General features: G+C 44.8%; 2 protein-coding genes across 3 annotated transcripts in view; one reads left to right on the top strand and one right to left on the bottom strand.

The window, feature by feature from the left end:
* The window catches only part of KCNK7 (potassium two pore domain channel subfamily K member 7), a 9118-nt gene extending 3951 nt beyond the window's left edge, over window positions 1–5167 (top strand). Inside the window, exons 2-3 of the mRNA XM_081968573.1 lie at window positions 1054–1449; window positions 4723–5167. Of these exons, the coding sequence (XP_081824699.1) occupies window positions 1054–1449; window positions 4723–4940 (614 nt within the window). The 3' untranslated portion in view covers window positions 4941–5167. The remainder of the gene's footprint in view (window positions 1–1053; window positions 1450–4722) is intronic.
* Window positions 5168–5706: 539 nt separating this feature from the next.
* EHBP1L1 (EH domain binding protein 1 like 1) overlaps window positions 5707–20232 on the bottom strand; it is a 45046-nt gene continuing 30520 nt past the window's right edge. The window contains exons 13-19 of one of the 2 annotated variants that reach the window (XM_081968497.1): window positions 19532–19575; window positions 18710–18788; window positions 15718–15838; window positions 13288–13387; window positions 12098–12171; window positions 9435–9549; window positions 5707–6404 (exon numbers count right to left, since the gene is read on the bottom strand). In XM_081968497.1, coding sequence (XP_081824623.1) covers window positions 6317–6404; window positions 9435–9549; window positions 12098–12171; window positions 13288–13387; window positions 15718–15838; window positions 18710–18788; window positions 19532–19575 — 621 coding nt within the window. In that variant the 3' untranslated portion in view covers window positions 5707–6316. Of the gene's footprint in view, window positions 6405–9434; window positions 9550–12097; window positions 12172–13287; window positions 13388–15717; window positions 15839–18709; window positions 18789–19526; window positions 19576–20232 lie in introns of both variants that reach the window. The other variant, XM_081968496.1, reaches the window with a different exon arrangement.

Here is a 20232-nt window from a genome sequence, read left to right as displayed (position 1 = left end):
GGAATAGAAGAATTCTGAATAGAAGAGAATAGAAAATATAGAATTCAGAATAGAATAGAATAAGGAATAGGAAGAATTCTGAATAGAAGAGAATAGAAAATGTAGAATAGAATTCAGAATAGAATAGAATAAGGAATAGGAAGAATTCTGAATAGAAGAGAATAGAAAATATAGAATAGAATTCAGAATAGAATAGATTAAGGAATAGGAATAGAAGAATTCTGAATAGAAGAGAATAGAAAACATAGAATAGAATTCAGAATAGAATAGAATAAGGAATAGGAATAGAAGAATTCTGAATAGAAGAGAATAGAAAATATAGAATTCAGAATAGAATAGAATAAGGAATAGGAAGAATTCTGAATAGAAGAGAATAGAAAACAGAATTCAGAATAGAATAGAATAAGGAATAGGAAGAATTCTGAATAGAAGAGAATAGAAAATATAGAATAGAATTCAGAATAGAATAGATTAAGGAATAGGAATAGAAGAATTCTGAATAGAAGAGAATAGAAAACATAGAATTCAGAATAGAATAGAATAAGGAATAGGAATAGAATAATTCTGAATAGAATAGAAAATATAGAATTCAGAATAGAATAGAATAGGATTCAGAATAGAATAGAAATAAGGGAAAGGAAAGGAGAATGGAGTGGAACGGAACAGAATAGTTGGCAGGGACCTTAGAGGTCTTCTAGTCCAACCCCCTGATCAGGCAGGCAATCCTACGCTCCCTCTTCTCTGCGACAGCCCCCCAAGTACTGGAATAGAGTTATCCGCTCTCCCCCCAATCCTTCTCTTCATTCAACTAAAATCAGGACTCTCCAAACTTGGCAACTTTCAAGACTCGTGGACTTTCAACTCCCAGAATGGCTAGCTGAGCAATTCTTGGAAGCCCGCAAGTCTAAAAAGCTGCCAACTTATCTGGAGACCCCCTGAAGTAGATCCCTCAATCATTCACCTCAATCAATCACCTGGATCCCTCAATCATTCATTGTAGAGTTTAGCCTCCAGACTTTTAATCCTCTCTGTTCTTCTTCCTCTCGATTCTAGGTTACGGAAACTTGGTTCCCCTCTCGGACTGGGGCAAAATTATCAGCATCCTTTATTGCTTTCTGGGGATCCCGGCAACCATATTGTTTGTCCGGTGTATACTCCGCTACCTGTTGCCCATCCTAACGCACCGGCCGGTGCAATACATCCACAGCCGCTGGGGCTTGCCACGGGGACACGTGGCCTTAGGACACGCCGTGGGGATGGGGTTGGCCACCCTGACGCTCTTCATGGTCATCCCGGCTGTCTGTTTCTGGATCTTAAAGGACAACTGGACTTTTCTGGAGTCCGTCTACTTCTGCTTCATCTCGCTCAGTACCATCGGCCTGGGGGATTTCGTCCCCCGCCTCATGTCTCCCCCGTCGCTACACCGGTTTTACGAGCTGAGCATCACGTGTAAGTCACGCGAAGTTAACTGGTGTGTGTGTGTGTGTTGGCAGCCAGGAATAAGTGTCAGAAGAGTCCTTTATATGACATTTTTCCCCGTTGGTGTCGCCTCACTTGGTTTGGAGGATCGTCAAGGTCCAAGAAGCAGAATTACAGTAAGAGGGGAAGGGACATGTTTAAAAGATTTATTAACAGTTGGAAGGGACTTTGTAGGCCATCTAGTCTAACACACACACACACACACACCCCAAGCAGGAGACTCTTGGCCATTTCTGACAGAGGGCAGTAGAGTCTTTTCTTGAAAGCTTCCAGGGATGAAGCTCCCACAACTTCCGAAGGCAACTTCTGTTCCGTTGGTTGATGGCTTGGAGATTACAGGTTAATAGATTATCAGAGTTGGGAGGTACCTTGTAGGTCATCTAGTCCAACCCCAACATCCAAGCAGGAGACCCTACACCGTTTGACAGAGGGCAGTCCAGTCTCTTCTTGAAAGCCTCCAGGGATGAAGCTCCCACAACTTCCGAAGGCAACTTCTGTTCCATGGATTGGTTGTTCTCCGTCAGGAAATTCCACCTTATTTCCAGGTTGAATCTCTCCTTGGTCAGTTTCCATCCATTCTTCCTTCTCTGGCCTTCAGTAGCTTTGGAGAATAGCTTGACCCCATTCCTCCTCTCTGTGGCAGCCCCTTAAATATTGGAAGATGCTCTCCTGTCTCCCCTGGTCCTTCTCTTCCCTAGCCCAGTTCAGATTAACAAGAGTTGGGAGGGACCTTGTAGGCCATCTAGTCCAACCCCCCTGCCCAAGCAGGGGACCCTACACTATTTCTGACAGATGGGCAATCCAGTCTCCTCTTGAAAGCTTCCAGTGATTAAGCTCCCACAACTTCCCAACTTCTGTCCCATGGGTTGATTGTTCTCCCTGTCAGGAAATTCCTCCTTATTTCCAGGTTGAATCTCTCCTTGCTCAGTTTCCATCCATTATTCCTTGTCTGGCCTTCAGGGGCTTTGGAGAATAGCTTGACCCCCTTCCTCCTCTCTGTGGCAGCCCCACCAATATTGGAAAACTGCTCTCCTGTCTCCCCGGTCCTTCTCTTCACTCGACTGGCCATGTCCAGTTCTTGCAACCTCCTGGCGAAGGGCACCCCAAAATCCAGAGCCAACCTGCAAAGTAGACAGCCCCCTCCCCAGCTTATGTGAGAACTGCTAGGGAAGCCACCAGAAGCCTCCAGAGGGAGAAAAACGTCCCAACGCACCCAAGTCCATTCCCGAACTTCCAGTTTGCGCTTTGGGTTATTTTCCGCCCTCCGGAGGCTTCAGGGAAGTCTCCGGAGGGCAAAAAACTGATGAAAATGAAGGCGGAAATCAGCTGGCCAGCATGGAGGTGACAGGGCAATGCCTCACAATTCATACATAAGCTGCGCTTAATTGCTTTAAAGAATTAATCTTCCAAAAGATTATAATAATAATATTATCATTTTTAATATTATCAGATTATTATAATCTTTTGGAAGATGGTTCATATTTATGACGGTTGCAGAGCCCTGGGGTCATGCGATCCCGTTTTGCGACCTTCCGTCCAGCCAATGTTGGGGAAGCCAGAGTCACTTCACCACCGTGTTACTCAATGAGGAACGGCAGTGGCTCACTTAACAACCGTGGCAAGCAACGTCGTAAAGTGGAACGACTTAAAAGGTTTCGTTCCGCAAAGGAACTTCTGGGCTCAGTTGTGGCTGTAAGTCGAGGGCTACCTGTACAAAGGGCTGTAGACTACAATTGGGAGATTAAAAATACATTCTGAGTCACGCCTGGTTTGCAACTGAACAAATCACCAGGAAATGCCGGGATTATAAATTTGGCTGCCGAGCTGAAAAAAGATTTTTTGGAAAGAAGCCAAACCAAACGTCTTCCATGCGCTGGTCCAAAAAAAAGAAAAGCTGCATGGAAATATCTTATAATCATAGAATAACACATTTGGAAGGGACCTTAGAGGTCTTCTAGTCCAACCCCCTGCCCAATAGTATACCATCCTGGACAAATGGTTGTTCTATCTTTTTTTGAAGCCTCCAGTGATGGAGCAAACACACAACTCTGGGAAGCAAGTTGTTCTCCTTATCAACAGCTTTCTGTTGGTCTGTCTGTCTTCCTTTGATCTTATCTTAAGACACTTAGCATTCAAAGTGACAATAAGGTTTATCGATTGATCTATCTATCCATCCATTCATCCACCCACCAGTATCTATCTATCTATCTATCATCTATCTATCTATCTATCTATCTATCTATCTATCTATCTAGTCTTCTACCAATCTCTCCTATCTCATATATCTATCCATCCATCCATTCACCCACCGGTATCTATCTATCATCATCCATCCACCCACCCATCGATATCTATCTATCTATCTCTTCTACCAATCTCTCCTATCTCATCTATCTATCTATCTATCTATCTATCTATCTATCTCTTCTACCAATCTCTCCTATCTCATCTATCTATCTATCTATCTATCTATCTATCTATCATCTATCCATCCATCCATCGGTATTGCTCTCTCTCTATCATCCATCCATCCATGCATCCACCCACTGGTATCTATCATCTATCTATCTATCTATCTATCTATCTATCTATCTATCTATCTATCTATCTATCTATCTATCTCTTCTACCAATCTCTCCTATCTCATCTATCTATCTATCTATCCATCCATCCATCCATCCATCGGTATTGCTCTCTCTCTATCATCCATCCATCCATCCATCCACCCACTGGTATCTATCATCTATCTATCTATCTATCTATCTATCTATCTATCTATCTATCTATCTATCTATCTATCTATCTATCATCTATCTATCTATCTATCTATCTATCTATCATCTATCTATCTAATTTTCTGTCTATAGTATCTATGATACAGAATCATAGAATCCTGGGGCTGGAAGGGACCTTGGAGGTCTTCTAGTCCAACCCCCTGCTCGAGCACAAGACCTTCCACCAGTGTCCAACCTTGGCAACTTTGTGGATTTCCAACTCCCAGAATTCCCCAGCCAAAAAGGCCTCCAACTTAGGCAACTTTAAGACTGGTGGACTTCCCGATGGCTTAAGGTCCACCAGTCACCAGTCTTAAGGTTGCCAAGGTTGGACCTCCCTGCCTTATAACCATTCTGGGTTGTCCAATCTCTTCTTCGAAACCTCTGGTGGCAAGCAGTTCCACTGGTTAACTGTCCTCACTGTCAGGTAATTTCAAAGTCCCTTTTATCTTCTTTCCCCCTTTTACAGGCTACCTACTTACCGGTTTGTTAGCCATGCTGGTGACGCTGGAAACAATTTACCAACTGCAAGAAATCCGTGCTCTTGTCCGTTTCTTTGCTCCGTCCCGCAGAGCGACGCTGGAGGAGGAGGATCGTGTGGGAATCGTCACCAGAGATCAACTAGCATTGACCTCCAATCTCGGACCCTGTTCCCCCAAAACGTTAACCGAAAGGGGTGCCCCTTAAATGTGTTCCTCTCACCGCACAATCACCGCACTCCCAAATCTCTCCAAATACAGGTAATCCTCGACTTACGACCGCAATTGAGCCCCACATTCCTGCGCTAAAGGAAACCTTGGTTAAGTGAGTTTTCCTCCATTTTATGACCTCGCTTGCCATAGTTACTTAACCATGTTCCCCCAAAACGTTAACCATGTTACTTAACTTAAATGCAGTGGTTCACTTAACAAGTGAACCACTGCATTTAAGTTAAGTAACATGGTTGCTAAGTGGATCTTCCCCACTGACTTTGCTTCTCCAAAGGTGAGCCCATTGACTCTGGGACACGACGACCGTCATAAATGTGAATCGGTTGCCAAGCATCTGAATTTGGATCACGTGACCATGGGAATGCTGGAACGGTCGTTAAGTGTGGAAAGCGTAAGTCCCTTTTTTCCTGATAAGCAAAGTCAATGGAGAAGCCAGATCCACTTAGCAACCCGGTTACTAACTGAACAACTGGAATGACTCACTTAACAACCGTGGCAAGGAAGTTGGTAAAGTGGGGCAAAACCCCCTTAACAAATGTTTCATTTAGCAACAGAAACATTGGGCTCAATTGCAGCCGTAACTTTGAGGACTACTTGTGGTTTTTTTTCCCCCCAGTCCCGTTGTAACTTTGAACGGTCGTTAAATGAGTGGTTGTAACTCAAGGACTACCTGTACAATTAGGATTGAATCTGTCCTTGGTATGAATCCCTCCCTCCCTCTGAATCATTTCGCCTGTCGTTCGTATTTTCAAAACATTTATTCTGCAGTCCAGTACAAATTTAGTGCAAATCCTCAAGAGCCCAAATTTTAGGAAGAGACGGGCATTAAGCTTTGCCCATCGCCCCGATTGGCACCAGGAGCATTCAAGGCACTCGGTGGCTTTGGTACCATCCAGCGTGGATTGTTTTGCTTTTTTTTTTTTAAAGGAAATATTCAAAAAGTAAAATGCTGCTTCGGGCAAAAAGCTTGATCATCAAAAGGGGAGGAAGGAGGCGGTTTCGAATTCGGAACCGCCTGGCATGCACGCAGGAGCTCACAGGCAATAAATAGTTTCTGAAAACAAACGGTTGCAAATCTCTTCCCCCAGACCGGGAGAAAAATCTCTAACGAAGGTTTGTTTTTTTTCCCCCCAGAATTGAGATTCCCACTTAAAATCTTAAGTGCATCTCAATTTATGCTCCTTCCTCCCCCCCCCCCGCTCAAAAGTGGGGGGGGAAATCCACAGAGCCTTTCTCCTGGGCACGAACAGAGCGCAGCAAGCCGGAGCAATGTCGAAAGGCAAAAAGAAATGTTGGCGGTCCGGGAAATCGAGGGGCTTTCCCCTCCCCACACTGCAGGGGTGTCGCAGGAGCTCAGCTGACGCGGCATTTTTCCTTTCGACTCATCTTGTCCCGCCTCTGCTTCAAGCCTCGCTCCAGTCGGGCGTCTTCTTCCAAAGCTCTGGAAGATTTCGGGGTGCGACAGGAAGGGAGACAGGAGGGAAAAATTGAAGGAAAGCTTTATTAGGTGTCTCCCCGATTTTTATTTCTTTGTTAGGTTTTTAATTTATTTAGGCATTTATATCCCGCCTGTATTGCTTTTAGAAATAACTCGAGGAGGGGAACGCATCGAATATTCCTTTCTCCTGTTTTTCCCATAACAACCTTGCGAGGTGGGATGGATTGAGGGAGTCGTTGGCGCAAAGTCACCCAGCTGGCTTTCATGCCAAAGGCGGGACTAGAACTCCCCGTCTCCTGGTGATTGGCCCAAAGTCACCCAGTTGTCTTTCAGCCTAAGGTGGAACTAGAACTCACTGTCTCCTGGTGATTGGCCCAAAGTCACCCAGCTGCTTTTCATGGCTAAGGTGGGACTAGAACTCACCTTCTCCTGGTGATTGGCCCCAAATCACCCAGCTACCTTTTAAGGCAGAACTAGAACTCACTGTCTCCTGGTGATTGACCCAGTCGCCCAGCTGGCTTTCATGCCAAAGGCAGGACTAGAATTTCCAGTCTCCTATTGATTGGCCTAGTCACCCAGCTACCTTTCATGCCTAAGGCAGGATTAGAACTCACCGTCTCCTGCTGACTGGCCCAAAGTCACCTAGTCAGCTTTCATGGCTAAAGTGGGACTAGAACTCACTGTCTCCTGGTTTCTATCCTGATGCCTTAAGCCTTGGACCAAACCTGATGCCTTAAGCCTTGGCTGTGATTTTATTCTGCCTTTATTATTGTGGAAGGAATTATCAACATTATAATATTTGTAATTTATGATGAAGTTCTAATTACTTTATAATTATTATAGCTACCAAGGTTTTCCCAGCAAACTTTAGTGAAGAAAATTAGTAAGCGTGTTCTCAGGGTCTTAATGAGGCTGGTTTTTTTTTTTTAAGTTTCAAATCACATTGGGGCAGTCCTAAATAAATTAATAAATCGTGGTTTAATCGTAGTTTTCTCCCAATCAGAAAATATTGGCTGCATTCTTTTCTTTCGCCCTTTGCTCTCCCTATTTGGCCTATCCTGTGTTTGCAAATAAACAAGTCACTGCTGGTTAATTCGTTTTAGTTTGATTTTCCTCTTTGCCTTTCGGACCAATTATTTTGATTTATGCTAACCCTATTTCCAAATCACTTGCTCTTCTATTGAAAATAAAAGAAAGGACATGTTGCATCAGGGGTGTCAAACTCAAGGCCCGGGGGATGGATCCGTCCCGCGGGATGCTTAGATCTGGCCCAGCGGGACTACCCTGGCCAGTGAAAATGGAGCTTGTGAGGGTCCCCCCCCCGCCCCCAGCTCAAACTAAAAACAAAACAAAAGGAGACACGTTTCCCCTTCTGCATTTGAGCATGCAAGAAGGGACGGGAAAGGAGAAAGGGAAAGAAGAAAGACAAAAAGAAGGGAAGATGGGAAGAGAGCAAGGAAGGGAAAAGAAGGAAGGAAGGAAGGAAGGAAAGATAGGAAGGGAGGGAGGAGATAGCTAGGAAGGAAGGAGAGAGAAAGCTTGGAAGGAAGGAAGGAGAGATAGCTTGGAAGGAAGGAAGGAAGGAAGGAAGGAAGGAAGGAAGGAAGGAAGGAAGGAAGGAGAGATAGCTTGGGAGGAAGGGAGGGAGGGAGGGAGGGAGGAGAGATAGCTTGAAAGAAAGAAAGGAAGGTTAGGAAGGAAGGGAGGAAGAGATAGCTAGGAAGGAAGGAGAGAGAAAGCTTGGAAGGAAGGAAGGAGAGATAGCTTGGAAAGAAGGAAGGAAGGAAGGAAGGAAGGAAGGAGAGATAGCTTGGAAGAAAGGAAGGAAGGATAGTTAGGAAGGAAGGGAGGGAGGAGAGATAGCTAGGAAGGAAGGAGAGAGAGCTTGGAAGGAAGGAAGGAAGGAAGGAAGGAAGGAAGGATAGATAGCTTGGAAGGAAGGAAGGAGAGAGCTTGGAAGGAAGGAAGGAAGGAAGGAAGGAGAGATAGCTAGGAAGGAAGGAGAGATAGCAAGGAAGGAGAGATAGCAAGGAAGGAAGGAAGGAAGGAAGGTTATAATGAGAGTGAGGGAGGGTCTGAGGGAAGGCCCCCTGAGGTCAAACACAACCTGGATTGGGCCCTCAATGAAATTTGAGTTTGACACCCTTGTGCTGCATGATAGGAATCTTAAACCATTTTTTAATCTTCCCTACATTGAGGGAAAAGAATGAAAACTTTCCACACACGCACAAAAGTTTCCACATTATTGAATGACTTTCTCGACTTATATCTCTGATCTCTCCTTGACAACACCATTCCTACAGTTTTTTGTGGGATGGGAGGCATTTGGCGAAGGTGGGTGAGCTTCGCTTCGCCCAAACTTGTATATCATTCTATTTTAATTTCAAGGAAAATTAGATTAAATGCCAGTTTCTCGGGCCCTTCAAAATCCCTTCCTTTTAAAAAGCAACTATAACTTGGAAGAAGACTTTTGGAAAGCCAATGACAGAACGTTGAGAGGTTAAAAAGGAATATCCCACGCACATTAGTTGTATCCTCGTGGCTAGAATATTTGGGCAGTGGAAAAGAAAAGAAAGAAAAGAAAAGAAAAAAGAAAGAGAAAGGAAGGAAGGGAAGAAAGAAAGAAAGAAAGAAAGAAAGAGAAAGAAAAAGAAAGGAAAGAAAAAGAGGGAGGAAAGAAAAAAGAGAAAAAGGAACAAAGGAGGAAAAGAAAAGAGAAGGGAAGAGGGAGAGGAAAGAATAAGGAAGAGGAAGGAAAAGAGATAAGTAAAAAAAGGAGGAGGAAGGAAGGGGAAAGAAAGGAGAAATAAGGAAAGAAAGGAGAGGAAGAAAAGAGAAAGGAGAGATAAGGAAAGCAAAGAGAAAGAAAGAGAAAGAGAAAGAAAAGGAGAGAGGAAGGAAGGGTAGAGAAAGGCAAGAGAGAGAAAGAAAAAAATAAGGAAGGACAGACATAGAAAGAAGGAAACGAGAAAGAAAGAGGGAAAGAAAGAGCGTAGGAAGAAAGACAGAAGAAAAAGAATGACGCCAACTTACATACGTTCCTTGATATCTAGATCTCTGACTAATTCATCACGCTGATTCACCAGTGAGACCAGTTCTGCCAGGAGGAGTTTCTCCTGTTGCCACTGGGCTTCTGTTTTGAGCGAGTCTGCCAAGCAGAAAAAAACAGGCTTTCAATCAAGCGGTTCTTTAAATAGATTTTCTGGCTGCCTTTCCCAATTGATTCGGGAAGGATGTACAGACAGCGGAGTAACTTCATTTTTTTCAATTCAGAATAGAGCTGGAAGGGACCTCGGAGGTCTTCTAGTCCAACCCGCTGCTCAGGCAGGAGACCCTATACCATTTCAGACAAATGGTTGTCCAATCTCCTCTTAAAAAGGAATGGGATGGAGCACCCACAACTTCTGGAGGCAAGTTGTTCCGGATATAATTTACTTTTTGGACTTCGGGAAGGCATTTGATAAAGTAGGCCACAACCTTCAAGTTGATGAGATAGAAAAAGGTGAGTTAAACAGCGCCACCACCTGGTGGAGTCTAGTCCAACCTCCTGCTCAAGAAGCGCACCGTTCTCTCTTCTTCAGAATAATAGACTTGGAAGGGACCTTGGAGGTCTTCTAGTCCAACCCCCTGCTCAAGCAGGAGACCTTGCTTTCCTTCTCCTTCTCCTCCTCAGAATAATAGACTTGGAAGGGACTTTAGAGGTCTTCTAGTCCAACCTTTGCTCAAGCAAGAGACTTTTCTCTCCTCCTCCTCCTCCTCCTCCTCCTCCTCCTCCTCCTCCTCCGAATAATAGACTTGGAAGGGGCCTTGGAGGTCTTCTAGTCTAACCCCCTGCTCAAGCAGGAGATTCTATACCATCTTAGACAAATGGCTGTCCAATCTCTTTTTTAAAGTCTCCAGTGATGGAACACTTGCAACTTCTGGAGACAAGTTGCTCCACTGATTAATTGTTCTCACTGTCAAAAAAATTCTCCTTAGTTGGATATCATTTACTTGGACTTCAGTAAGGCATTAGATAAAGTAGACCACCACCCTTCTTTCCTCCTCCTCCTCTTCCTCCTCCTCCTCCTCAGAATAACAGAGTTGGAAGGGACCTTAGAGGTCTTCTACTCCACCCCCCTGCTCAAACAGGAGGCCCTTCTTTCCTTCTCCTCCTCCTCCTCCTCCTCCTCCTCCTCCTCCTCCTCCTCCTCCTCCTCCTCCTCCGAATAATAAGAGTTGGAAGGGACTTTGGAGGTCTTCTAGTCCAACCCCCTGCTCAAGCAGAAGACCTTTCTCTCCTTCTCCTTCTCTTCCTCCATTCTCCTCCTCCGAATAATAGTGTTGGGACCTTTGAGGTCTTCTAGTCCAACCCCCTGCTCAAATAAGAGACCCTAGATTATTCCAACTGTTGAAACCACTCCCTGAAAGGCTGAAAAAAATAGCAGGGAAAGGGTTAACATGGTTGAAAAACAGCCTTGCATCAAAAATGAGGGATTTCAAAACATAACAAAACAGGAATTGAAAAAAAGAGAAGCAAAATGTGGACCTCCCTGTTTAAGAAATGTCAAAAAGGCCCTGTCATACATCGCTATCTTCGGGAGCCAATAAACAGAGAGTAGGGTCAGCAGCTGGGAGGCGGGGCCTGTGTTTTTATCCCCACCCTCGAACTTCTTGATCTGAATGACTACAACTCTCCTGTAAAGTAGGCCCTCTGGAGACACGAATTCCAGTCTCCTTCTGTTTTTTGTTCCAGAAAGCTACAATGAATCCTAGTGCCCAGTTGTTTTTCCTTTCTTTCTTTCTTCTTTCTTTCTTTCTTTCTTTCTTTCTTTCTTTCTTTCTTTCTTTCTTTCTTTCTCTTCTTTCTTTCTTTCTTTCTCTCTCTCTCTCTCTCTCTTTTCAAGTTTTAAAATACAAAAAATTCCATTTCTACGTACAGTGTGTTGTCTGAGTACAATTAATTTTGAGAAATAGTAATCATAATAACAATAACATCCATAACATGAATAAGAATGTAATAATAATATTTGCTTGCCCATTTTAATAAACCTTCCTTAGGTAATTCATCATTCTCTTAGGCTTCCAAATTTCTAACTTCTGTTTCTGCTACTTTGGTAAAGGTTCCCCTCGCGCATAGTCGTTCCTGACTCTAGGGGGCGGTGCTCATCTCCATTTCAAAGCCAAAGAGCCAGCGCTGTCCGAAGACGTCTCCGTGGTCATGTGGCCGGCATGACTCAACGCCGAAGGCGCACGGAACGCTGTTCCCTTCCCACCAAAGGTGGTTCCTATTTTTCTACTTGCATTTTTTACCTGCTTTCGAACTGCTAGGTTGGCAGAAGCTGGGACAAAGAACGGGAGCTCACTCTGTTACGCGGCATTAAGGATTCGAACTGCCAAATGGCCGACCTTTCTGATCGACAAGCTCAGCATCTTAGCCACTGAGCCACCGCGTCCCCTTTCTGCTAGTTAGCCAATGATAAAATAAGTCCCATGTTAAAAGGGTTCAGTTTCTTCCTTCTCCTTAATTTTAAGTGTTAATCCATCCATTACTGCACATTCACAATTCGAGTTACTGTTAACACATGTAAAATTAAGTATGTATTCCCTTTATTGTATTTTTCTGGTAAAAGGCCCAACAAAAATGTTTCTGGTTTTAGATCTAGCGCCCATTTTTCACTCGAGGGGTGTGTGTGCCCCCAGATTCCAGGCCTCACCTTCGATCGCCATTATGGTGCGAAGTTCACGGCTCAGGAGCTCAAACCTTCGTTCCAAGTCTTGCTCTTCAATCCTGAAAAAAGACAAGCAGTAACACTCAGGCCTGTTTTGATTCAGCTTCCTTAAAAAGCAAGAAGCAGAGTCTTGGTCCTTGCAAAACCTCTTTTATTTACACGACTGTGAATTCCTTTCATTCCCAGGCAGCAACGCTTGGCAAACAGTCTTTCAAAGGAATGTTTATCCACACGAACCTTATCTCGCTTGGAGAGCTACCAGATTAACTAGTTTCCAAATGCAGGGCAAGGCCACACTTGGCACAGAGTCTCTTATAGTCACAAACAGAATTTCCACTCTTGACATGACTGAAGGGATGAATTGTTTCCTGCAAAAGCCCCCTCCCCGTTCGCTCCTTTTTTGTTTCCTGTGGGAGGGGCCAATCACCTCCAAGGTGTGGCTTTACTCCCAAGTCGACCCTGCTTTCGGAGTTGTTCTTGTCTTCTGGCAGCTCTGCGCATGGGCACACTGGGAACAGGCTCCAGCTGTTCCTCTGCCTCATTGCTGTCTAGCTCCCTCTATGCCTCCGACGCAGAGCCCTCGTCTGAGCGTTCCTCAGCCCCCCAGGACTGGCCCATGTTCCTCCCCAACCTTCTCACTCTCTGACTCTGCTGCCAGTTTTTCTGGCCGCCGGCAGGCCACAACAAGGCCCTATTCCTGGAGGATCAGAAATATTGGGGTGCAATGCATGTGGGGGAGTCTTCAAGGATTGGACAAAATGGGGGTGTCCCATTTAAAGATCCACCCTCAAACCACGCGTGGGAAACAAAGACGCAATGATGTCTTTGGTTTTAATCTTAGCAGCAAGTAGATTTAGTTCCTTGACTTACAGTCATTCCTTTGAATGAACAGCTCAACGTTTATTTCCAGTTATGATGAGCCTTGGGAAAAGGGACTTACAACTGGTCCTCGCACCAATGACCACTGCAACATCCCCATGGTCCCTTGATTGCAATTTGGGTGCTTGGCCACTGACCGGCATTGATAAAGAGCCTTGGTAGTCAAATCATGTTAATGGCGATTTGTAAAGTTAACTGGGGAACCTTGGATTCGCTCAGCCACCCTGCGATTCGCTGAACGATTGTGTAATTCATGGAAGTGTAACTGAACGGTGCTTGTTCTTTCTCCTACTCACAACAGCTGAAGCTGGTCCTGTCGTCGGATCAGGGCGTTCTTCTTATTGACCAGGGTGAACCATTCCTGGATCAGTTCTTCCTCCTTCAATTTATCTGCACCTAATAGGGAAAACAAGGAATTACTGATGGGTGCCCGTTGGCTTCTAGTGCCTGACCCCATTGGTCTGCCTGAACCTCTCAGCATCTAACTTCAACCCCTGCAGAAAAGATCACTTGATCTCCTCCTCCTCCCCTTACGACCACAATTGAGCCCAATATATATGTTGCTAAGTGAGGCAGCTACTAATGGCAGTTTTGCCCCATTTTACGACCTTCCTTGCCACCATTCTTAGGAGAATCACTGGTTGGTAACACGGTTGTTAAGTGCAACTGGCTTCCCCATGGCTTGTCAGACGGACGCAAACGGGGATTATGTGATCCCGGGGATATGACCATCGTCATCATCTTATTGCGTTCTTTGACAAAGTGACAAAATTAGTGGACTGGAGGGATGCTGTGGATATAATTTACTTTTGGACTTCAGTAAGGCATTCGATAAAGTAAACTTGATAAGGTAGAAAAATGGGAGTTAGACAGCGTCACCGTCAGATGGATTCTAGTTCAACCTCCGGCTCAAGCAGGAGACCTTGCTTTCCTTCTCCTTCTCGGAATAATAGACTTGGAAGGGACCTTGGAGATCTTCTAGTCCAACCCTCTGCTCAGGCAGGAGACCCTATACCATCTTAGACAAATGGCGGTCCAATCTCTTCCTAAAAATCTCCAGTGATGGACAATCGACAACTTCTGGAGGCAAGTTGTCCCACTGATTCATTGTTCTCCCCCTCTGGAAATCTCTCCTTAGATGGATATCATTTACTTGGACTTCAATAAGGCATTTGATCAAGTTGACCACAACCTTCAACTTGATAAAGATAGAAAAAATGTGGGTTTAGACAGCATCACCCCCAGGTAGGGGCCAATTGCCAAGTGTCCAAATTATGATCGGTAGTAAAGTGTGAAAAAGGGTCATAAGTCACTTTTTTTCAGTGCCGTTGTGACGTTGAACAGTCACTAAATAAATGGTTATAAGGCAAGGACTATCTGTATTCCTTTTTCACATGGATGAAAACATTATGCCTTTTTTCATGTTGGTGGATGTATGAATGGAAGGCAGGGATATTCAGTATGGGAAGTGGGCAGAGGGGGTTTCCTGACCCAGAGTGGGCAATTAATTTTCACGAGAGAAACTGGAACTGTTCTAGATGGCCAAACCAATAGGGACATATACAATTCTTGCTTAGCTTTTTTCAAATCAGCTAAGGTGTGCTGGGGGATACTGCAATTATCCCCTGCGATTATACTTTATAATTCCTTAAATTTAGGAATTATAAAGAAGCGACCATCCTGGATTGCCTCTCCTGGACTGCTGAAATATCCCAGTTATTTTCCCCAAAACTGAGAATATTTTAAATTGGATGCCCAAAAGTGGATCCTTGCACTGTCCCACAATTCAGACAGTAGATGGCAGCAGAATCTCAAAATGACCCCAGAAATATATTTGTGTTTTCCTTTTCTGACATTACAAAGTCCACTAGCGACCCACAAATTACAGGTAGTCCTCGACTTACATCAAACTCATTTAGTGACCGTTCAAAGTTGCAACAGCCCTGGAAAAAGCGACTTACGACTGTTTTTCACACTTACGAACGTTGCAGCCCACCCATGGGTCACGCAATTTACACTTGGAGGCTTTGACAACTGGCTCGCATTTGTGACGGTCCCATGATTCCCCCTTTTGCGATCTTCTCACAAAGGTCAACAGGGAAGGCAGATTCACTTAGCAACCGTATTGCTAATTGAAGAACGGCAGGGATTCACTGAACGAACGTGGCGAGAGAAGTCGTAAAACGGGGCCAAACCCAGTTGACAGATGTCTCCCTTAGCGACATAAATTCTGGGCTCAATTGCGGTCGTAAGCCCAAGGACTAGTTTTCTCTGCTCCCGGCTGTAAGCTGTTCCGAGTTAAGCAGCTTTTGGCAATTGACCGACAGTGAATTTGTCAATGCCGATGGCGTTGTCCAAGTTGGTGCTCCAGAACTTTGGGGATGACACCCAATGATCAAACCGTCTGTAGTTGAAGCAATGATTCCCCGGCAAAAGATTTCTCTCTCACCACAGGCTAACAAGTCCATCCGGCAAGGAGATGAATAGTTGCCTGCCACATCTATTCATCTCCGGCCCCTGCCTTTGATCCCCAGAGCTAGGGTGGGGCTTCCCTGGCATTAGTGGCTCTTCCGTCCCAAGGACCGGCCCATAGATTTCCACTGCTCTCCTCTCCTCTGCCTTTTGCCCATCTGCGCGTCAGGCACTGGACCCAGCTATTTCTCCTCCCTCCTTCCCTCTCTCTCTGTCTGTCTGTCTCTCAGCTGCTGATGCTCCTTTTGACTTACCTGTTTGCATTAGAGCCCGCAACTCCTTCTCCACCACCGCTGCCCGCCCGTCGATCTGCTTCTGTTCGTTCTCCAACGCCCGCAGTTCGGCGATCACGTACTGGCTGGTGTCTTGAAATTTCTACAATCAAGCAAAGGAAGGGCCAGGTAGTTCTCGACTTACCACCACACTGGGAACAGGCTCCAGTTGTTCGTCTGCCCCACTGATGTCTCACTCTGAAGGCAGCTGATAACTGGCATACGGCCCTGGCCCCCTCCCTGCCTGTGACTCAGAGCCCTCCTCAGAGCCTTCCCCAGATTCCAGGACTATTCCTCCCCAACCTCTGAATCTGCCGAATCGGATCAAGAAAACTGCTCTAATTTAGTACTCAAGTTCAGTAAAGCATCTGAAGTTTGGGGTAATCTTTAGGAAACTGTATTGGGCCAACTTTCACCAAAAAAAACCTTTCCTTTGGGTGTGTGTGTGTGGGGGAGAAAAATCTTCCCTTTAAATAATGGGGCAGAAAAGGAGGAGGAGAGAGGAAGGGGAAATAGAGAAGAGAAGGACGACAGAGGGAAGAAAGGAGGTAGAGAGGGGGAAGAGAGTGGGAGAAGAAAGTGATGGACAAGGTACAAATATAATGTATGGAGAGCAGAAGAGACAATAATTGTTTTTGGGAGCTGATGATAAGGTGAATTGATGCAAACATTTAATAATACAATACGATGTCGGCTATGTAATAGTATACTCGTGATTATACGTTATGAAAATGGAAATATAAAAAAAAAACAATTAAAAAAATAAGAATGGGACAGAAAAGCATGTGACTCCTGGTTTTAAAAATGAAGCTTCTAGTCCTCAGGGTAAGGATTAAAATACTTTTTTTTTTTAAATAAGAAAGAAAAACATCTATCATTTGCCTTGCCTCGTTTTGCAAACAGAATTCTCACTCGCAAAGTTCTCGCAATTCGGTTGCGAAATGAATTGTTTCCTGTCCTGTTAAACAGACTGGACATCTCAGAAGGGGGGGAAAAAAGAAGCTCATTCTCCCTGAATTTGAACCCGTGATCACAACAAATAGAGCCCTGTTCGTTTTTTTCCCCCCTGCAGCCCAGCAACCCACAAAGAGAGGAAGGGAAGTCAACAACAATTGCTCCATTTCCACATGATTTGACAGGCGTCATGAAGATGCCCTTCGCCAGGAGCTCGTGTTCTCAGACCTCACGAGGGCTAGAAACTTTCCGGGTTTGAAAAAACTGGATTTCTGAAGGGATTTTTGAGCTTCCGCCAGTTTTGCAAATACCTTTACAAAAATCCCTGTCCTGAAGGGAAATTTCTTGTTTGGTTTTCAAACATGTTGGGCATACCTGGAAGAGACTTTTGAATGTCTGTGACCTGCATCCTGGGCACCATAAGGGGCTGGTCTAAATGATCTCTAAATATACAGGAAGTCTTATTTAGGATGGGATTGGGGGCCAGAATTTTAGGTGCTAAACCAGGTGATTGTTAAGTGAGTTTTACAATTTTACAAACTTTTTTTTTTTTGCCAAGATACTTAAGAAAAAAACACGGAGGTCGTTAAGTCTATGGTCATTCACGAAAATCATTTAAATGTTACATTTGAAATTAAATTCATTTTAATGCTAGATTTTTAAACCTAAGTTAAAGGTAAAGGTTCCCCTCGCACATCTGTGCTAGTCGTTCCCGGCTCTAGGGGGCAGTGCTCATCTCCGTTTCAAAGCCCAAGAGCCAGCGCTGTCCGAAGACGTCTCCGTGGTCATGTGGCCGGCATGACTAAACACCGAAGGCGCACGGAACGCTGTTACCTTCTCACCAAAGGTGGTTCCTATTTTTCTACTTGCATTTTTTACGTGCTTTCAAACGGCTAGGTTGGCAGAAGCTGGGACAAGTCACGGGAGCTCACTCCGTTAGGTGGCGCTAGGGATTCGAACCGCCGAACTGCCGACCTTTCTGACCGACAAGCTCAGCTTTTTAAACTTCAGTTTAATTTAAATGCAATTTTTTTAAAAAAAAATGAAAGTAAATTCTGTGCAAAGCTACATTTTTACATTTAGATTCATTTACATCTTAAATCTTTTACATTTTAATTTGAATATGATCAGGTATTTGGTGCCTGGCTTTCACATTAAGAGCAAAAATAAGGAACTTTGGACATGAGAAAGCAAAATAAACTGCTCGGATGTTAAACTTTGTTTTACAATTCCTGTTTTACAAAGGGCCAGCCTGCCTGCCCACTTCCTTCCTGTCCAAACTTCCTGGAGTTAATTTTACAGCTGGATTTTTTAAAAAAAATATATATATATATTTTGCAGCTCAATCTTGTGGTTTCATGTTTAGATGTTGCAGAAGTGAATTTTTTTCATATGTTTATTTATATCTTGCCTTTATAATTTTTACAAACAACCCAAGATGGTGAATGTATCCCATATATTCAGCTTGCCTCCAGGAGTTGTGAATGCCCCAACACTGGAAGTCTTTAAGAAGATGTTGGATAGCTATTTGTCTGAAATGGTATAGGGTTTCCTGCCTAGGCAGGGGGTTGGACTAGAAGACCTCCAAGGTCCCTTCCAACTCTACTATTGTATTGTATTGTATTGTATTGTATTGTATTGTATTGTATTGTATTGTATTGTATTGTATATACACTATATATTTCTCCTCTTGTTTTCCCCGTGACAATGACAAAAGAGGAACGGATGCAAAATCACCCAGCTGGATTTCATGGCTAAACCAGGACTAGAACTCGCCATCTCCTGGTGATTGGCCCAAAGTCACTCAACTGGCTTTCATGGCTAAGACAGAACTAGAACTCCCCGTCTCCTGGTGATTGGTCCAAAGTCACCCAGCTGTCTTTCCTGTCCAAGGTGGCACTAGAACTCACACACCCCATTTTCTAGCCTCGTGCTTTCACTCCTGGGCCAAACTCTTACTCTCTCCCCCCAAAAATCATCTACTCTCCCCTCATCCTAAGCCCCTCATTCTGCCTCTTACTGGAATTTCCTCTTCGTGGTTGCTGTTTTTCACTTCAGAGTCGTGAGTTTGCTCCCGGGAAGGAATGACGGGAGAGGCTGCAAAGAAGAAAGCAAATATTAGCCTTGGCAATTTTTAATAGTATATCCCATGTGTCCCCTTTGTGAATCTCATGACACAAACCCATTCGTGATGGCGAACCTATGGCACCTGTGGCACGCGGAGCCACTTGTTAGGGCATGCGAGGCGTTGCCCTGTCAGCTCCAGCACGCATGCGCTGGCCAGCTGACTTTGGCCTTCTTTTACGGCCGTTTTTCGCCCTCCAGAGCGCAAAAAAACCAGCCCTACGGGCAAACCAAAACTTCAGGAACAGACTCCTGATTTGCTCGTAGGACCGTTTTTTGCCCTCCGGAGGCTTCCCTGAAGACTCCGGAGGGCAAAAAACGGCCCTATGAGGAAACCGGAAGTCACCGCTCCTGAACTTCCAGGTTGACCGTAGCGCCGTTTTTCGCCCTCCGGAGTCTTCAGGGAAGCTACTGAAGTTTCCGGAGGGCTTCCGGGGGAGCAGGGGAGGCTGTTTTCGCCCTCCCCAGGCTCCTAGAAAGCCTCCGGAGCCTGGGAGGGCGAAAAAAGCATGCCAAAAGCAGGGGGGTGGAGAGTGCTGGTCGCGTACGCATGTGCGGAGGGTGGGTGGGTGTAGGCACACCTGCGCACGATCCCCCTGCGCTCCCCTTGCTTTTGGCAGGCGATGCAAAAAAGGTTAGCTATCACTGTCCTAGGCTGTTGCCCTCAATAATATTTATTTCCAACTCTTCATAGACACTTCGCCCGAACTCACCTTGTTGTTTCGTTTGCCGTGATTTTGTCGTCTCATTGCAAACATCGTCCTGGAAAAAAGAGAATAGAAGGCACTGATTCTCAACACGGAGAGCATTCGATCGCAGCAAACCAAAGGCAATCCTCTACTTACGACTGTTCGTTTAGTGACCGTTCAAAGTTACAATGGCACCGGGGAAAAAAAAGGACTTTGAACCGTTATTCGCACTTACGACTGCTGCAGTATCCCCACGGTCACGTGATCGAAATCCGGATGCTTGGTGACTGACTCATATTTATGACAGTCCCCGTTTGCGACCGTCTGACAAGCAACGTCCAGGGGCAAATTAGATTCTCTTAACCACCGGGTTATTCATTTAAGAATTGCAGTGATTCGCTTAACAACTGTGGGAAGAAAAGTCGTATGGTGGGGCGCAACACCTTAAACAAGTTTGTCACACAGCAACCTGAATTTCTGGCCCAGTGGTGGTCGTACGTTGAGGACTACCTATATTAACTTCACAACAGCAGTGATTCACTGAACAACTCTGGCGAGGAAGGTCGTAAAACGGAGCAAAACTCATTTAACAACTGTCTTGCTCAGCAATGAAACGTTTGGGCTCGATTGGGGTCGTACATCGAGGAGTACTTGAACCCAAAAAATCAACAATGGGTTGATCCAGTGACCATGTGTTAACCCACTCAACATAACTTTTTTCCAAACCGCT

This window comes from Natrix helvetica (genome assembly GCF_964273705.1).
Source record: "Natrix helvetica genome assembly, chromosome: 16".
In the NCBI taxonomy this organism is placed as follows: Eukaryota; Metazoa; Chordata; class Lepidosauria; order Squamata; family Natricidae; genus Natrix; species Natrix helvetica.
The sequence above is the reverse complement of the archived record's forward strand: the minus strand, read 5'-3'. Positions and strand labels throughout refer to the sequence as shown.